Source organism: Lactuca saligna, chromosome 4, assembly GCF_052625555.1.
Source record: "Lactuca saligna cultivar CGN05327 chromosome 4, ASM5262555v1, whole genome shotgun sequence".
In the NCBI taxonomy this organism is placed as follows: Eukaryota; Viridiplantae; Streptophyta; class Magnoliopsida; order Asterales; family Asteraceae; genus Lactuca; species Lactuca saligna.
Genome location: NC_136420.1, coordinates 53,217,370 through 53,238,445, shown reverse-complemented (window position 1 = coordinate 53,238,445; position 21,076 = coordinate 53,217,370). Strand labels below are relative to the sequence as shown.

The 21,076-nt window shown below is 36.1% G+C and overlaps 1 protein-coding gene across 1 annotated transcript; it reads right to left on the bottom strand.

The window, feature by feature from the left end:
- Positions 1–432: 432 nt before the first annotated feature.
- LOC145041861 (uncharacterized) lies at positions 433–2,644 on the bottom strand. Its single transcript, XM_078990071.1, has one exon. The coding sequence runs from the start codon at positions 2,478–2,480 to the stop codon at positions 678–680; it is 1,803 nt and encodes a 600-aa protein (XP_078846197.1). The 5' UTR covers positions 2,481–2,644; the 3' UTR covers positions 433–677.
- Positions 2,645–21,076: the final 18,432 nt, after the last annotated feature.

Sequence of the window (21,076 nt, the reverse complement as noted above, 5' to 3'; positions counted from 1 at the left end):
CCAAAACACCCATCATCCATGATCATCATCATCATCATGTTATCCTAAGTGAACATCATACAATACAATACAAAGGTCTGCAGATAACAACAATCAGAGAGAAAATGTATAGATATAACCCTAAGGGGGAACCTTATAGAACCTCCATGCACAAAGCAGCAAAAAAGACTCCCATTTCTGTTGTTTGCAAAACCAGCTCACATTTTTGTTATTCCACCTGACAAAAAGTCCATTCTCCATAACAGATTATAGAAGGCTCAACTGTTACTGATATAATGTATCAAAAGAAAAAGGTGTGCCTCCTGAGTATGACTCTTCTTTGAAAGGTTTAATAGAAAGAAATAGAAACGTGTACTTTACCAAATATTTTGATCATAGCAACATACTTGAGAATTATATGAAAAAAGGAACAAAAACCAAAAAAGACATGAATTGGAAGAAAATAATAGGTTCATTGATGTAATAAATGAAGTCCTAAATTAAAGTTCACAACACAATTAAGATATAGTCACAGTGAAGTATGTGCAAAGAAGCCCAAATGGCTATACTTTACATAGTCACAAGCAGCAAAGACCTCTAAATAAAGCATATAAGCCGCTTCATTCTTCTGTGTACACAAATATACACCCACCCACAAATAACACCTACTAAACTCATCATCATTAAGTTATCACTTTCTACACAATCTCCCCATGTCGGAATCCATTGCTCCCACATTCCATTCCAGGGTCCAAACCACAAGGGGAATCATACCATTTAGGATTCTCAGGGTAGAAACTGTCAACTTGCAAACCAACAAGACTATCTGTTTCTGTTTCATCATGTCTTATGGGTTTTGTAAGTTTGGAATCTTCATCAAATCCATTGCATTTCAGCCATTTTTCGGGTTTACAGGTGTCATCCCAAGATCCAACATCGCCAAGTGTCCGTTCAAAACTGTCGTCATCATCTTCGATCAAATCCGTATCTTTTCCATCTCCATAAATCCTTTGATGTCCACTCCAATCTACCAAATCATTATCAGACATTAGCCCTAATGATTTTGATCCATACTCTCCTACGTTTCTAACTTTGTTTATCACATCAAACAATTCTTGAGACACGGAACTCAAAAGCTCGGGTGGCATTTTGGTAATTTTCGCTTCGAGAAGCCCAACTTCATTCTTTAACTCCTTTACTTGCTGCAAAACCGTATGTTGCATATCACTATCATCTTTCCCCATGAAGTTTTCATTATCAGTTTCATCACTCATTCCATAAACCAAATCTTGATCTGTTAACAATCCGCCTTTATGACCAACAATTCTATGCATGATTCTTGCATTTCCATCTAATGGACCAGGTTCATGCCCTGAATGAACAGCATAGAGCTTGAAAACAGCCATTCCCTCTTCTTGATATACAAAGGTTTTATCTTTCTCATTGTAATTAGAAATTGGCACAATTGCCCTTATTCGAAACCCACATCCACATCGCTTTGAAGCATAAGGTTCCCTTTTCAAGATTCTTGATTTTTTAGATGATGAAGCGGGTTCCCCTGCTCGATGACATGCGTAATCTTTAACTTCTGCCATGAATGGCTTATATCTAATGTACTTTTGTCTTATACATAAAACAACCTTATGTTTAGTTGCCAATTGTTGCAGCTTACAAGGTACATCTTTTGCTGGGACATCGAATGATTCTGTGTACTCAAATCTACGTCTTTTTGATCGGCCCCCACCAGAGGCGTTTGAATCTGAACAAATAGGACAAGCAGCTACACAAGCCCTAATGTAAGATTCAGGTATCCCGTAGAACTTAGCACCTATTGTCCAAACTTGTTTGATTCTTTCTATGGTTTCTTTCAACCCTAGGTGCTTCAAATCAGCATCGCCATGAAAATTCATGACGATTTCTTGCCATTGACTGGTATGTGAAACAAATTGATTATTCGAATTGTTCTTGGAACAAAGGAATTCATTACCGTGTTGGCCTCTATGGACAGTGAGCTTCTCTTGAATTCGCTTCCATGCCGTCAGGTAGGCGGTGTCTTCGTTGCGGTCTTTCCAGACTGACCTCCAGCTAGCGAGAACCGCTTGAGGCGTCGCCGCCTTAATCTCGTCGGGATTCGCGAGACGGCCTTCGAGTATACAACGGATCATCAAGGAGTGAGATTCGATGTTAAATGTGTAAAATTGAGAGGATATGTGAGGCTCTGGATTAACGTATTCAGGTCTAGGGTTTGTTTTTTGGGAAGAAACGTCGTTATTATTTGTAGCTGGTGGAGCACCGTCTGCTTCGGAGGAGGTGCGGCTGATGGAATCTTCATCATTGTCATCACGGAACAAGTCGAATTCCGATAAGGGAGGCAGACAGAACTCCAGCGGCGGCGGGGGTTCCTCCTCGTGGTGGCTGTGATCCAAAATCAACGGCTCAGGTTCTGCGATCGGATCAAGGTGATGATGAAACAGACCCTCTTCAACTTTGCTTGGATTCATGATCTTTTGGCCTGAAATAATCGAAATTGGAAGAAAAAGAAACTCTGTGGGTTCAGTCTACTCTGACATGAGAGAGGGTTTGAAGAATCCCTCTCTCTTCTTCTCTCTCTCCAAAGAAAAAACAAAACTTTCTCTCTCTAACTTTCACTGTTATTTTAAGGGCTTTGATGAAGTCTTTGTTGGGTTGGTGTTGGATAATTTATATATATATTGTGAGATGGGGAAGAAAGTGACGTATTGTTTGACTTTGACCCCATGAAGACATTTTAAGGTTTTGTTGTGTTGTTATTTCAGTGTAATTTTCTTTATTTATTTATTTTTGGATCAAACACTCCAAGTTCAAAACAATTCTCCATCCTTTAAACTTCTAAAAGATTAATTGTTAATAACGTAATCATATTAACGTATTATCTAAAATGAAAATGATATATTTTTTTAAAATATAAAACGGTTCGTTCTTTTCCACATCATTTATATATTGTTATAGCGTAATCACTCTACATGATCATTCTTTTGTTTTTTTTTTCTTTCACCTAGGAAATAGTTGTCTCTCACTTTCATTTCATCATGGAGTTATAGTGTACAAACATAAAAAGCGGATATATCAAACACAGGGCACGGTGGAATCTTGTCGTAGGGGGATGTTTGTATGGTGAAAAAGATGTTGGTGTAACACTCGTTTACGGTGGAATCTTGTCATCTCATCTCATTGCACCCTATTGCGGAGGAACACCCCTCAGTCTAATACTTCAAGATATAAACGCATTTAACACCTTCAAGATATAAATGCATTTAAAAAGGTGTTGGTGTAACACTCGTTTTCGGTAATATTAGTGGTGTATATAAGAAGATGATAAAAAAATATATGTTTGGTAACTTTTGGTGTTTAAGAGTTGTATACCATTATGTTCATCACATTATAAGTAAAAAAATGTAGAATGTTTTGATGAATGTTATCTATTACAAAGTTGTAGTTGACATCGATATGGTTGCATGGATATAAAATGCGTCAAAATCTGAGTTCGTATGATGAATGTAAAGATTATAGAAGTTACGATATAAAGTGCATTGCCTAAATAAGTATTCGGAAGCATTACACGACCATGTAATGGCTATACACGATCGTGTAAGTATGACGAGGTGCCTAAGTGTTCAAATAAGAAGTATGTTGCTAAAATTATATTGTTAAGGAAGGTTATACGACCGTGATTGGGATAGTGTTTCTATTTCGAAGTAAAAAAAATGATGATTAAATAAAGTAGGATGCTATTCTAGGCCTAATCCTGAGTTACACGATTATGTAACCCAAAAACACGACCATTGGTTGATCATGTTTTACCTTCAAGGTCGCCTAAATAGGGGATAAAATGTCTCGATGTCGGCCTTTAGCTCTGGAACACACCCACATCTCATTTAGAAAGCTTATGTAGCGATTTTAAAGGGATTCTCATGAAGGATTGGTGTTTAAGCAATGAATTAAACATAGAAGGAAGATTCTAACTCCTTATACTTTATCTTAAGGTTAACTCTTCTCTTTATTGATGTAATTGAGTTTCCATGGTGAAAACTCGTATACAATGAAAATTATTGAGTTTATATGATTGATAAGGATGAAGGTTTGATATGACGATGTAATTGTATTCAATAAACATGATTTAATGATTCTAAGTTAAGAAAATCGTGTTAAATATGGATTTGGTGAAGAATAGTATGAACCCTACAATTGGTAAATCATAATATGATGAAATTGAAGTTGTAAATGGATGAATCAAAGCTTTTAAAAAACCTATACATGAAGTATGATCATTTTGAAGGAAAGTGGTAAGATATGTCAATAGGTTATGCTTAAGGGACTTGTACGATATGCTATGGTCAAGGGTGATCATACGTAAAGGTTAAGGGTGTCCATAGACACCTTTGGTTTTTGAAAGTTTTATACAGATTATACTAGGTTAATACACGTGGACATCACAGGTGAGAAAAGAACACTATTGGTAATTTCAAATCATAATGACTAATCAATGATTTGCAAAGAATTATTAATTTACAAAGTTTGACGTTTTGTTTGTAAATTTAAAGTGATTAGTTAATGTAAAATTGCTTACCTTCGAAATTTTGAAATAGTGGTTTAAGCCTGAAAAAAGAATGACCTAACACAATAATTACGACATTAAAACAACTTTAAAACTTAATAGGCATGATAATAATTCATATTAGATCTGCAAAGAGTTAATAATAATTAATGTTAGAATGTTTTGGAAAAAAAAAACAGATTTAGATAGGTTGGTTTTATAATGATATAAAAATAGAAATATATGATGCATTTGACTTAAAATAATATAAGACTATTACCTTTCACGTTCGGTCAATCCGTATACAATCCATCATATGCTTGCTTTAGGGATTTACGACAAAGTTAGTATATATGGCCTTGGTAAATGAGATTCACATAAACACCATTATCACACTTTTAGCTTCTTTTACACATGTTACTCAATTCTCACTCTTGTTTTCATTTATTTCTATATAAAACATTTTAATTGTTCTGAGATAAAACATATGTAGATATTAAATTAGATATAATAATTGAATTGTCCTTTTACATCGAAATACACCGACTACCCCTTTTCCATAGGCTCTAAATCCAATCCTTCTCGAAAAGACAAAAAAACAAAACTTTTATCCACATCAAATAACATGAACATCAACATCAGCATCACTAAGATTAGCTTCTTCATACAAAACATCTTGTTCTTCAAACTTCACTCCAACCAAAAACCTTATAATAACCTTCAAACCCAAAAAGAACAAATGGTCAACAAATGACCATTTTACCCTTATTAAAAAAGTACATATACTCTTAAGACTAACAACAATTACCTATTTAGGATCATAAACAACATACTCATTATATTCATGAGGACTTTCTTTATGCTTAGTTTCTACCAGACAGCCAATACATATCCTAAAAAAGAATAGTGTGATGGAACTCAAAGACATGTTATGCTCATTTACTGAATTTAAACTATTACACCCAAGATTCTAAAAATGAAGAAAACCACGAATAACCCCTTCAGAGTATAAAGTAAAAAAGTGTAATATTGAATTATATTAACCTTTTGGAGGTGACTACACTCTTTACATCCACAAATAACCCCTTCAGTGATCCGATTGTTTGAAGTATAGTTCTACATTAATCACTTTTCTCAATTTATGCTCATTTACTGAATTTAAACTATTACACCCAAGATTCTAAAAATGAAGAAAACCACGAATAACCCCTTCAGAGTATAAAGTAAAAAAGTGTAATATTGAATTATATTAACCTTTTGGAGGTGACTACACTCTTTACATCCACAAATAACCCCTTCAGTGATCCGATTGTTTGAAGTATAGTTCTACATTAATCACTTTTCTCAATTTATGATTCGTTCTTGAGTGGATGTTGGATGTTGTTCAAAAATACTCATACGAACAATAACTTTGTTATCTTTAACTCTTTTTAGAGTAAAGGATGTAATAGATTCAAACCCTAGTCGAATTGATGGAATATCAATGGTTTTTTCTTTGACATCATGCCTATCCCCATCATGAAATTATTCACAAAAATTCTAGCTCGATATTATTTGATTTTTTTAAATACTTTATCTACATCATAATCAAGTTCAAGAATATGGAATCATTTGCCAATTAGTAACACAGAAAAGTACCATGGATTGGATCGATGGTTGATATATACATATACATATATGATAAAAAAAGTTCAAAGAACATGAATATTGATTACCCCAAAAGAGAGATGCAATCTGCATTGGTCAAATGCATGCCCAAATGTTATATATGGTTCTAAATTTAAATGAAACCTAATAATTCAATAAAAAGAAAGATGATTAAGAATTTACTTTAAAGGAATTGGTTTCGGATTCTTGTTTGCCATCTCAATCATCTGTAAAAAAAGTATCATGTTAATGGAACCATAAAGGGAAATCAGAATTTATCATCACCTTAAGCTTGAGTAGCTGATGAAAATTATAGATTTCTTTATAACCCAAAGAAAATCAAGAAACCAAACTAATCATAACTACACTAACCATTTTCTTCCAAGCATTTCATCAAGCATGTGGTGTGCATCTTCAAACCTGCCAACTTAATCGTGACTACATTTATTAGGACTTAAAATGCATGTCAATTAGAAGGTTTTCCTATAATCGTCATGAACAATAAAGTTATTTCGCTATAAATTAAAAGTATAATTACCGTGCACTAGCAACCCTCCTCGTTCTCCCATTTCCCTCTATGTTCCTTCTACTAGTAACCCTCACTCTTGTCGATGACCCTCATGTTCCAGTCCCGATCTCCTTCTTCACAACCTAAATCACAGAAACTCAAAATCGAATGAATCCAGGTCACTCATGAAGGTCGCTTCTTGGAAATACCCTCCCCAAAACCGAAGCAGGAGTCGACTTTTGGAAATACCCTCTTCAAAATCCACCCAAAGTTACAGTGATTTATTCCATAATAGTTGTTGGTGATACATCAAACAAACTTAATCTAACCTACGAATGGAGCTATGGTGGAAGAAGAAGAAGAGGAGAGACAAAGACATTACCACGGAGAGTTAGATTTGATCTGGTTTGGACGCCAACAAAAACACAACCATTCAATTTTGTTCCTCAAATCTTTGGATGTTCGTAATTAGATCACAAATTTTTCGTGATTACATAGCTGATTTCTTGAAAAAAAAACTAGAAACTCTTAATCAGTTACACTCTTGTGCCATAGAGTAGGATTTCATTTTGAAATTTGACATTATTCATCCGCGGATTCACTTTCCTACTCCTAATCTACATGACTTTTAAGCATCAAAAAGGCAAAATAAGAACATCACATCGGAAAATTGAGCGGGAAAAAAAGGTGGAGAAAGGTTGTTTTATTAAGATAGAAGATTACATGTTTTAGATGGATATATGTATAATTATTTGATTGACACATGTGGTTAATATTAAAAGAAAAAAAAAGAATAAAATGCACACCTACACGTTACACAAAAACAATAAACATAATAATTTTTACAAATTTGATGGTATATTTTAATTACACAAAAACCAAAATCAATCATACAAATTTTATAGATTTAATCCATAAATTAGTAAGAATATATATATATATATATATATATATATATATATATATATATATATATATATATATATATATATATGATTTTTTTTAAGCACAAAATAATTAATTGTCATCATACAATGAGTGAGATGGCAAACGGGCAACAAGTTGTATAGCTAAGTCTTTTTGAATGCAAAAGCTAATTCTTTTAAAGACTACATCCGAAGATCTAGGGGATATAACATTACTATGCATGATTCGTTTTACTATTTTAAGAAGCTCTACCGCATCCGGTGCGAGGAAACCAAACGTATCAAATGCAAATGCAAATGGTATGAACACGTGTTGATTTTTCAGGTACGATCTCTCATGTTTGGTGACTTTGCCTGCGAGAATGACAAATAATATATATATAAAGAGACAGAGAGAGACAGAGAGAGACAGAGACAAAGAGAGAGCTAGGTTCAAATGTGGATTGACATCTACTGTGCGGACGTGTGGACAATGCTATTCTGTGAGAATGACAAATAAAATATGTTGTTTGATAATATGAATACGTTCAATCTTATATAATTATTGTAAATATTAAGCATTTTCACTAATTAAATCATCTATAACGTTATTATAAACTTTTTTTTTAATATTCACATTCTGTTAGAATGTTATCAGGATGTTTATTGAGTCGTATTCTGTAAGAATGAAAATAAATGAAAAACGATGCATGAGAACAAAAATGAATAGAATTAATAAAAATCCATTAAAATAACAATAGTTCTGTGAGATTGAAAGTATTCACATTACTAAACAACATATTCTCATAGTAATTCTCATAAAATAGCATTATTCACACGTCCGCATAATAGTTGTCCATCCACATTATAACCTAGCCATATATATATATATATATATATATATATATATATATATATATATATATATATATATATATATATATATATATATATATATATATATATATATATAATGTTATATTTTAATTATGGACATCAAATAACAATTAACTAAATATTGTTATAGTTTTTTTATCCCTTAAAATATAAGCATTTAATTTGATTGGTAATTCCGTAATTATACTTATAATTTGTTTTAAAATACTTAGAATCGTTGTTTATTTTGTCTATTACTTATATGTATCTTCTTTATATGATATTACATTTAAAATATTAAAATTGGCCTTTAATAAATATAACATACATATTATTATTAGTAGCAGCATTTAAATTGTTGTTTAAAATTTGGTATTAAGTTGTATTGCACTTACATTAAATTGCATTATTAACAACCCGACCAAAGATAACCAAAATTCACGTCTTATTTACTTTTTTACCTTATTTAAATAGAACACCCTTGATTTTAAATTCTAGATTCGCCACTGGCTATTGTATGTATATTTGATAGTATAAGAGAACAAAATTTTCTTAACTTATGTCTTAATGAGTTAAGATGGGTGAATACATCAAAGGTATGGTGTATTAATGCTAATGTATAAGATGAGGATTATGAACTTAATAAGAATGTAAGTTAAGTTCATGAATATATGGAAGGTGTTTTGAGTAGTATAGCTATATGTATCCTTGTAACACATTTGGAAAAAAGTTTAAGGACGGGAATACAAGCGTTGAAGCCTCAAGTGATCAAGCTACTCAACGGTGAGTAATCAATTACACACTTCCTTATATGGGACAAATATTATGATACATGTTATATAATATAAATTGGTATATGAAATGTCAATAGTGGACAAGTGTAAGTAATTTAATAGTTGTTCATGAATAGTTATGAATAGTTATAGTTGAATATAATTATCATTATTGTACACAAATAGTTTTTGTTGAATGTAACTGCTGATAACGTACAAGTTGTCAATTGAAATTTTAAATATATTTGGAGAATATAACTATCGTTGTTGTACACAACTAGTTATAATTGAATATAAATGTCATGTTGTAACAAATTCAAAGTTGAGATTGTTAAACTTGAGATTGTTATACATGATCAGTTATAGCTGATTAGAACTGTAAAAACTTAAAATTTATATAGTAATCGAAAAGATGTATAATGTATGTCATTGTTGTATATATTGATATTAGATATTATTATTTATGTTACTATAGTGAAATAATTACACACAAAGCTTGCAAAGTTACCTTTTGTTGATTAAATTGTTTTTCAGAGCCGAGTAACATTGATAGAGGTAAGGACACAACTGAGTGATAGAAGACTTATTAGTTCCATACATTTTTGCTTTTTTGGATGTAAAAATAATTGTAACTACCCGGATCAATTCATGTATATATTTTCGTTGTATACATTGATAACTACTTATATATTGTGGTTTAATATAAAGGTATATCTAGTGTTTTGCTGTTTAAAAAGTGAATTTTTTGTTGTGCTTTCTGTTGACTTACCGGGTGTCATAAGTTATACTAGAGTTGTGGTTTAATTTAACTAGGTCCTTAAGTGTAGGATACTAGACTTGAACCGTGAGAATTGCTAATGATTGCCTATCATAAGATAGTTGTTGTAGAAGTTATAATATTAGTTACTAGGGTAAATGCTAATTTTAAACAAATGATATGTACCAATTATCGAGACGAATGCATCATGTTAAGTTGAACTACTCTGATTATTTTACTTTGAAGATGGTTAATACATGGAGCATGAAGGGTGGTGGTACATGATATGTGCATATTTAACTATATATTTCATACACTATCTTAACATTTTTAGCTACAATTATGTTTATATTTGGACAAAAAGATACTTATTAAGTTTGAAATATGTTTTGTAGTAGCAAAGACATGCTCGGGATAAAAAGGAATCTAGCGAGGATCTGGAATTATGAAAACGCAGGCTAAGGCAAAAAAGAAGACAAACAAGGCTTGAAGACAGAAGATACGACATGGTGATGGTCCACCACGACGTGGCGACCGGAAGATTCTTGACCAATAAGCTGACTTGGAGAAGACGAAATATTCATGAAGACCATGACATGGTGACGGTTAACCACGTCGTGGTGATCTGATTTTAGGCAACTATATTGTAATGCCCCGTTCTAAAAGTAATTAATTATGGATTCCCGAGAGCAAGAGTAAGGGTGTTTCGATCTTTTATGGACAATGGGTTTTATTCGAGAAGGTTTCGGATCGGGGTGTGTTGCTAGAAGCGTAGGGCTTCTCGCCACCTTTGCATGGATATAAAGTTCGTCGGGAACGGACTTAGGATAAAGGAGATATTGTAAATTGAAGTTATTGGCATCAATGATCCATAAGGGAAATGTTTGGCAAAGAGGCTCCATGCATGCCAAGCATGCATGCACGTGTTTGGCTGGGTACACCCAATGTAAGATGGGTTACGCTCAGCGTAATAGAGTAAAATGAACACGAAGTCTTTTGACGTACGCCCAGCGTACAGGATGTACGCCCAACATACGTCTATCATCCAAAAACCCTAATTCTTTGAGTGTGAAGGCTATTTAAACAACTTTAGGAGCTCATAACCCTCCCTTATCCTAGCCTCCACTGTTTAGAGTCGTTTTCCCCAAACCCTAGCCAACTTCTTGAGTGTGTGGGCTTTTGAAGTGGATTTGGAGTGTTTTGAGAAGAAGGTGTTGCATCTTGTGAGTGGAGGAAGAAGGCTAACGTGTAGATTTGAAGTTTCCTGGTGGTTCAAGAGCTCCTAAAGGTATAAAGCTTCTTGCTTGACATCTATTTTGTGTACATCTAAGTGTTGTGAAGTTTTGACACCATTTCTTGTCCCAAAAACCATAATTTGATGCATGATGTGTTTTGGTTAAGATAAGCTATCCTTTCAAACCATAGGAAAAGTCTTGAGTGAGAAAAATGAGGTCCCAATGGCTTTGGTTGTCCCATGTATGAAGTAGGAAGGTCTTAATGGGTTAAGACCTTGACTTAAAAGCTTTATGGACGTCCAAAAGGATAAAGATTGAGACTTTATAAGTCCTAGTCCCTTTTTGTCATTGGATCTGGCATATGGGCTTAAGTGCTTAAGCCATTAAGCACGTGGAAGGATTTTTGTTCGGACGTGGGTACGCCCAACATAAATTGTGGAACGCCCAGCGTAGTGGGTCAGCGACTCGTTTTCGGTCAACATGATCCGATGTACGCCCCGCGTAACAAGAGGAGTACGCCCAGTGTACTCCCTCAGTTGGATTTCTAGATTTTGGGCCTTAACTAATTTGGGCTATTTGTGGGCTAGCGGGGTTTGGGCCGTGACTGAATAGTATGGATGGAGTAGATTGGGCCCAATAATTATTATGGACCTTGGATCTAGGCCCGGTTGGAAAGATGGGACCAATTTAGTAAATTGGGCCAATATTGGGCTTTGCATGAGGACTTGGTCTTGGGTCTTGGCCAATAAGAGGTTAATGGACTTAATGAGTGGTGTGGCTCTTGGCGTGGAAAGTCATGTTGGATTCTAAGTTGGTGTTTACTGTAATGCCCGCGTTTCTAGGCTAGGCATTATCATTGATGTAATAGTTTAGGTTAACCCTTGTAACTCTTTTTGAAGTATTAATGATGAAATATTTGAGTATTATGTGAATCATGTGAATTATGTGTTTATTTTCTTAATTATTATAAATTAATGAATTAAGAATAAAATAAGCGTCAAATTTGAAGTGTGGGATAATCCCAATATCTTTGCATAAAGTTTTAGTGGTCGAAACAAGGATTCCGGAGATATAAGGAATGCCGAAATCCGAGTTATAACGAAGAAGTTATGACATGTCGAAGTTTCGCGACAGAACCGGCACGACGCCGAATGACGTAAAATATGAATTTAAGATAGAGTGATATTCATCTTTATTGATCTAAACGAAAGTTTTAGGGTTAGTTAAACCGAGAGTGTGCATGAAAAGAACGCCCAAATCTGACTTCGTATGAAGAAGTTATGATTTTTCGAAGTTTCGACTTAGCAATATGCAGGCCGAATACTCGAAATAGAGATCGAGTGATATTTAGCCAAAAATTTCTAAATGAGAATTGAAGATCTCAATGATAGTAGTCCAACGATAAAAAGACAAACGAAAACGGAGTTCAGATGAAGGAGTTATGAATTTCGAACGGAGTTTTTCTGTCCCGACCTATTAAAAATACTATATAAGTAATATACTTATAATATATTAAAAATCAATTCAAAATTAGCCAATGGATTCTAAAAGAGAGTTGTAGAGCATCATCTCACCTTCACGTCGATATAAAGAACGTCGAAAACGGAGTTCGTATGCAAAAGTTATGAATTTCTGAAGTTCGGGGGGCGAAACCCCAAAACTGTCAGGTACCACGACGTGGCAAGTCTTCTGACACCTCCGGGAGTCCCCCAGATGCAACTTGCAATGACGTATGTAGTAACGACCAAGCCCACGACGTGGAAAAAGGTTGCCACGACGTGGCAAGGGCCAAATTTGCCTTATAAATAGATTTGAAGGGCCAACCATTTAAGGTTGCTATTTTCTCTCCTCTCTCTCCCGTTTTACCTCGATTTACGTGTGATAAATATCCCGAAGCAAGTCCCAAAGCCCCGAAGATCCCGAGAAGTGCGATTCCCGAGCCGAAGCTCTGCCCGCGAGAAGTTCGATTTTTGTGAAGATCTTCCAGATCTGCTGAGGATTACTACTACTATAAGCCATAGTCTTGTCCGATCATCTTCTGATCAAGTGAGTGTGTAGTTATTTTCTTCCAATACAATATTATGAACTATTTTATATAAAATACGTGCTATTTGTATATATTTTGTTGTTATATGTGTGAATGTATATTCACTATATTCTATCTCATAGATCTGATTTATTCTCCATGAAATACGTGTTATGTGTGTGTGCCTCATCTGTTATGTGGAATATGTATTGATTAAAGCATGCTATACAGGTTTTTAAACTATGTATAAAAATGTATATTTTTATCTACTAATATGTTGGGTAGAACATGGGTAGATAGTTGGTATGTAATAAACAGATGAGAGGCCTCGTTGTTGCTTTGATTCAGTCATCTAGCGGAGTTTAGATGACGACCACAGACTTTTCTAGATAGTCTTGTGGAACACTAGCAGGCTCGCCACCTGTAGGTGTTAATGAACTTGGGTGTTCATTCGATGTACTCCATCCCCCTCATGGTTGCCTTATTTGACTTATATTGCTGAGGAACCCCCGAAGCATGTGTTGTCGCCCCGATGAAATATTCTTATACTAGGTCCCTTATGTTAGTTGTCTTAGGGATGTAAAGTGAGAATAACGGGAATGGGTAATTGGGTTATTGTTGGTTGGTGGAATTAAATATAATTATTTATTGTGGGTTGAAAACCATATATGCTCACCAGGCTCCTGACCCACTCAGTTTCTTTGTATTATAGGTAGTGGCGCCAGAGCATAAGTTGGATGACTTGTCAAGTTATTTTTGGATTATAGACATGTTGTTGTAAATAACTGTTGTAAGGTCTATATTTAAATGTTTATGCTTTTGGTCTGTTTATCGAAACATGGCATCCCGAGTGTTGTAATATAATGAAAAATACATTTCTTTAAGAAATGCTTTGGTAAATATTATTTTATCATACTTTGTTTTTGGGAACAAATTCCGCAACTGTTTCAAATCAAAAGGATTTACTCTGAAATTATTTTAAAAGCATAAATGAAAATCGGTCTTTTCCGGCCGTGATTTGGGGATGTCACAGTTGGTATCAGAGCATAGTTTAAGAGAACTAGGAATTTGTAGGATTTCTAGACTTAAACTTAAAATGCTAAGTGAAGTTTTGAGATATGTGTCGGTTATGTTTTAGACACGAGCACTAGTTTATTTTAGGAAAGTTGCCTAAAATGCTTTTATGTGCTAAATGTTATATGTTTTCATATATGATATTATTTGTTTGGATCTATGGTCTGTTGCCGACCCGATCTAGAAACCTTATGTGTGTAGGATTCTAAGCGTACGTCTACGATATTAGAACTAACATGTAAACATTTCAAAGTGATAAGGATGATTTGAATATCTATCGTGAATAAGGATCTAATTTCACCTTATTTGGTGTATAGATCAAAAATGATGAGAACAAGAAGTGGAGTTGGAAATGTTGATGAAAAAAGGAATCAACCACCAGTGATTGAACAATTACCTGTTGTAGCTGCAGCACCGGAGCCAATAACAATGGCTGGTGTACAAATGATGATTCAAACAATGTTGGATTGTCAAATGGAGGAGACTAGGCGGTTGCTTCAACATAATCGTGAAGAACTGTCAATTCGTGTGGAAGAGCCTGAAATAAATGAAGGGCACTCGGAAGGTGAAAACTTCAGTGAGTCTGTTGGTCAAGCCAACCCACCGATAGTTTGACAAAACAACCATGATGTAAGGAATGATGGAATGGGATGCAAGTACAAGGACTTTCTAACTTGAAAACCATCGACCTTCAATGGAAAGGAGGACCCGATTGGAGTTATGGATTGGATCTCTGAAATGGAGTTAGCCTTCATGACTTGTGGCTGCAGAGGCAAGTTGCAGACTATCTATGCAGTGCGTCAGTTCCGAGGTGGAGCCGTTCGTTGGTGGAACACTCTAGGGAAGACTCTAAGCCCTAATGAGCGACTGCAATTTTCATGGGCAGAATTCTTGGTGCAGTTCAAGCGCAAGTTCTGCTCGGCTCAAAATCTGTTGGAATTGGAGAATAAGTTTCTCACATTGACGAAAGGCAACATGTCAGTTGATGAATACACTAATAACTTTACAGACAAGATGGAGTTTGCCTTGCGCATCGTTCCAGATGAGCTGACAAAGGTTGACCGGTATGCAAAGGGACTCTCATGAGAGTACGCAGTGCCAGTTCATCAGGCACCTACTCTAGAGGCAGCTATTTGGGCTGCAAAGTCTGTTGAGAACATGATTAAGGGGAGAACCACCAACAAGGTTGAAGTTGGTGAGAAGAGAAAGTTTGAGGGAACATCTGGTTCCGGTAAGAGAAGCAAATTTTCGAAATCTGATTCGAAAAAGTTTGGAGGAAAAGGAGGCGAAGCGAAATGGTGTGATAAGTGTAAGAAAAAGCATTTTGGGAAATGTAGTGAGGATGTAACCTACTACAAGTGTGGAAAAATTGGGCATTTTGCCAATGAGTGTCCTTCCAACAAAAGGATGTGTTTTGGTTGTAATGAAGAGGGGCACATTTTGAAAGACTGTTTGAAGAAAAAGGAGGCAGCTAAGCCCAACATTCCACCAAAGCCGAAGGCGAGAGCCTTCCAGATGACACTTGAGGCTGCTAAAGATGAAGCTGATGTCGCTTCAAGTACCTTTCTCGTAAATGAATTACCTGCTCAAATTTTGTTTGATTCTGGAGCCAACTATTCCTTTATTTCGCATGAGTTTGGTAGAAAACTAGCTTTGCCTGTTGATAGACTAGATAATGCTTTATTAGTTGAAGTTGCTAGTGGCAAGTCTGTACCTGTTAGCCATCGTATGAAAAAAATCTTAATCGACCTTAATGGGAATAAGTTTCACGAGGAATTATTGCCTATTGAACTTAATGGTTTCGACGTCGTTCTGGGAATGGATTGGCTTAGCGCCAATGACGCCGAGATATTATGCAAGAAGAAGATAGTTAAAGTAAACCCGCCAGGGAAAGAGTCGTTTATGGTGTATGGGGACAAACACAGAGTGAATTCTGGAATCATTTCCCTAATGAAAGCTAGCAAGTGTTTGACCAAGGTATGTACATCATACTTAGCATTCGTGATTGATGCTAAGAAGGAAAAGAAGGTGATGCAGAGTATTCCAGTGGTGTGTGATTATCCGGAAGTATTTCCCGACGATCTTCCTGGATTACCACCTGATAGACAAGTGGAGTTTAGAATAGACTTGTTACCAGCAACCACGCCAATAGCAAAAGCACCTTATCGATTAACACCGACGGAGATGAAGGAGCTGATGATGCAACTTCAGGAGTTATTGGACAAAGGTTTCATTAGACCTAGTTCATCACCCTGGGGAGCTCCGATGTTATTCGTGAAGAAGAAAGATGGAAGTATGAGAATGTGCATCGATTACATAGAGCTGAACAAGGCAACAATAAAGAATAGATATTTGTTGCCGAGGATTGATGACCTGTTTGATCAATTTCAAGGTTCGAGCTATTTCTCGAAGGTCAATCTAAGGTCAGGATATCATCAGCTAATAGTGAGAGAACAAGATATTGAGAAGACTGCATTCAGAACTAGATATGGACACTACAAGTTCTTGGTTATGTCGTTTGGACTAACCAATGCTCCAGCAGCATTCATGGATTTAATGAATAGGGTTTGTAATCCGTTCCTTGATAAATCTGTGATAGTATTCATAGATGACATTTTGATTTACTCGAAAAGCCAAGAGGAGCATGGCAGACACTTGCGAGAAGTGTTAGAAGTCTTGAAGAAGGAGAAGTTGCATGCAAAGTTCTCCAAATGTGATTTTTGGATTCGTGAAGTCCAATTATTGGGTCATGTGGTTAACCAAGAAGGGATAATGGTTGATCCAACAAAGATTGAGGCTGTAATGAAGTGGGAACAACCGAAAAGTCCCACGGGGATCCGAAGCTTTTTAGGATTAGATGGATATTACCGAAGGTTTATCCAAGGCTTTTCTTCGATTGCTACTCTATTAACAGCTTTGACCCACAAAGGAGCTACTTATGCTTGGAATGATAAGCATAAAGAAGCATTCGAGAAGCTAAAGAAGAAGCTATGTGAGGCACCAATACTTTCTTTACCCGATGGAGTTGAAGACTTCGTTGTTTATAGCAATGCGTCTAGGGTTGGATTGGGTTGTGTTTTGACCCAAAGAGAAAAGGTGATAGCATATGCGTCTCGACAGCTGAAGGAGCATGAAAAGAATTACCCGACTCATGATTTGGAGTTGGCAACGGTAGTTTTCACTCTGAAAATATGGAGGCATTACCTCTATGGCACAAAGTGTAGACTTTTCACTGATCATAAGAGTCTCCAATATCTCTTTAATCAGAAAGAGTTAAATATGAGGCGACGACGTTGGCTAGAGTTACTCAAGGACTACGACTGTGAGATACTTTACCATCCTGGTAAAGTCAATGTTGTTGCTGATGCTCTCAGTCAGAAAGTCAATCTCGAAAGGAAGAGGCCAAGAGCGTTGAGAATAGAAGTTGTCTCGACAATTGTGGAGAGTATAAAGAAAGCTCAAGAGGAAGCTTCTGAGAAGAATGACCGAAAGGAGGAACGTTTGGGAAAAACGTTTGTGTTTGGTATAAACAATCACGGAATGAAGGTGTTCCAAGATTGGATTTGGGTACGTAAGTTAGGAGGAATTAAAGATCTTCTGATGGAAGAAGCTCACAAAACCATGTACTCGATTCATCTTGGTAGCACTAAAATGTATAGGGACCTAAAACCCTACTACTGGTGGCCGACAATGAAGCTTGATGTTGCAAAGTATGTGGCCGAGTGTGTGACTTGTGCGAGAGTCAAGACACAACATCAGAAACCATACGGGAGTTTAGAACCTTTACCTGGGCCTATGGGTAAATGGGAAGACATTGCGATGGATTTTGTCACTAAACTACCCAGAACAAAGAATGGTCACGACATGATTTGGGTGATCGTTGATCGATTCACTAAGAGTGCGCATTTCATAGCAGCCAATGAGAAATGGTCTATGGAAAATCTTGCGAATTCTTACGTGAAGGAAATTGTGAGGCTTCACGGTGTTCCGTTAACGATTGTATCAGATCGTGACAGCCGTTTCACCTCAAGGTTTTGGAAAAGTCTACAAGAGGAAATGGGTACCAAGTTGTGTTTAAGTACAGCTTACCATCCGCAAACTGATTGTCAGAGTGAAAGAACAATACAAACACTTGAAGATATGCTAAGAGCATGCACCCTGGAATTCATAGGTAATTGGGATGAACATTTACCTTTGGTAGAATTTTCCTACAATAATAGTTTCCACTCGAGCATAAAGATGGCACCTTATCAAGCTTTATACGGATAGAAGTGCCATACTCCGTCTTGTTGGCTTGAGGCTAGGGAAAAGCAGTTTATGGGTCCCGAGATGGTCCATCAAACTACTGAGAAGTTGAAAGTGATCAAGGAAAGAATGTTAGCAACTCAGGATCATCAAAAGAGCTATGCTAACAAGAAGTGAAGACCGATGGCTTTTGAGGTTGGAGATTCGGTTTTGCTTAAAGTCTTGCTGTGGACGGGACTTATAAGATTTGGTAAAAAGGGGAAAGTTGAGTCCAAGGTTTATTGGACCGTTTAAAGTTCTTCAGAGGATTGGGAACCAAGCTTAAAAGCTCGAATTACCCGAACAACTGAATGAAATTCACAACACTTTTCATGTGTGTTATTTGAGGAAGTTCACGGGAGAAGTTCCCGATATAATTCCAATTTCTGAATTGAGAATTGATGAAAACAACAGGTTAATTGAAGAACCAGAGGCAATTGTTGACTGAAAGACTAAGAAGCTTCGACGCAAGATGGTCGAATTAGTGCTTGTCCGTTGGAAACATATGAATTGGTCAAATCTCACCTGGGAAACGGAGAGTGACATGGTGAGTCGCTATCCGCATTTGTTTGTTGATGTGTGATTCCGGGGACGGAATCATCCTAAGGGGGAGAGAATTATAACGCCCGCATTTCAGGCTATGCATTATCATTGATGTAATAGTCTAGGTTAACCCTTGTAACTCTTTTTGAAGTATTAATGATGAAATATTTGAGTATTATGTGAATTATGTGAATTATGTGTTTATTTTCTTAATTATTATAAATTAATGAATTAAAAATAAAATAAGCGTCAAATTTGAAGTGTGGTATAATCCCAATATCTTTGCATAAAGTTTTAGTGGTCGAAACAAGGATTTTGGAGATATAAGGATGCCGAAATTCGAGTTATAACGAAGAAGTTATGACCTGTCGAAGTTTCGCGACAGAACCGGCACGACGCCGAATGACGTAAAATATGAATTTAAGATAGAGCGATATCTAGCCTTATTGATCTAAACGAAAATCATAGGGTTAGTTAAACCAAGAGTGTGCATGAAAAGAACGCCCAAATCTGACTTCGTATGAGGAAGTTATGATTTTTCGAAGTTTCGACTTAGCGGTATGCAGCCGAATACTCTAAATAGAGATCGAGTGATATTTAGCCAAAAAATTCTAAATGAGAATTGAAGATCTCATTGATATTAGTCCAACGATAAAAAGACAGACGAAAACGGAGTTTAGATGAAAGAGTTATGAATTTCGAACGGAGTTTTTCTGTCCCGACCTACTAAAAATACTATATAAGTAATATACTTATAATATATTAAAAATCAATTCAAAATTAGTGAATGGATTCTAAACGAGAGTTGTAGAGCATAATCTCACATTCGCGTCGATATAAAGAACGTCGAAAACGGAGTTCGTATGCGAAAGTTATGAATTTCTGAAGTTCGGGGCGCGAAACCCCAAAACTGTCCGATACCACGACGTGGCAAGCAGTGCCACGATGTGGAAAGTCTTCTAACACCTCCGGGAGTCCCCCAGATGCAACTTGCGATGACGTATGCAGTAACGACCAAGCCCACGACGTGGAAAAAGGTTGCCACGACGTGGCAAGGGCCAAATTTGCCTTATAAATAGATTTGAAGGGCCAACCATTTAAGGTTGCTATTTTCTCTCCTCTCTCTCCCGTTTTACCTCGATTTACGTGTGATAAATATCCCGAAGCAAGTCCCAAAGCCCCGAAGATCCCGAGAAGTGCGATTCCCGAGCCGAAGCTCTGCCCGCGAGAAGTTCGATTTTTGTGAAGATCTTCCAGATCTGCTGAGGATTACTACTACTATAAGCCATAGTCTTGTCCGATCATCTTCTGATCAAGTGAGTGTGTAGTTATTTTCTTCCAATACAATATTATGAACTATTTTATATAAAATACGTGCTATTTGTATATATTTTGTTGTTATATGTGTGAATGTATATTCACTATATTCTATCTCATAGATCTGATTTATTCTCCATGAAATACGTGTTATGTGTGTGTGCCTCGTCTGTTATGTGGAATATGTATTGATTAAAGCATGCTATACAGGTTTTTAAACTATGTATAAAAATGTATATTTTTATCTACTAATATGTTGGGTAGAACATGGGTAGATAGTTGGTATGTAATAAACAGATGAGAGGCCTCGTTGTTGCTTTGATTCAGTCATCTAGCGGAGTTTAGATGACGACCACAGACTTTTCTAGATAGTCTTGTGGAACACTAGCAGGCTCGCCACCTGTAGGTGTTAATGAACTTGGGTGTTCATTCGCTGTACTCCATCCCCCTCATGGTTGCCTTATTTGACTTATATTGCTGAGGAACCCCCGAAGCATGTGTTGTCGCCCCGATGAAATATTCTTAGACTAGGTCCCTTATGTTAGTTATCTTAGGGATGTAAAGTGAGAATAACGGGAA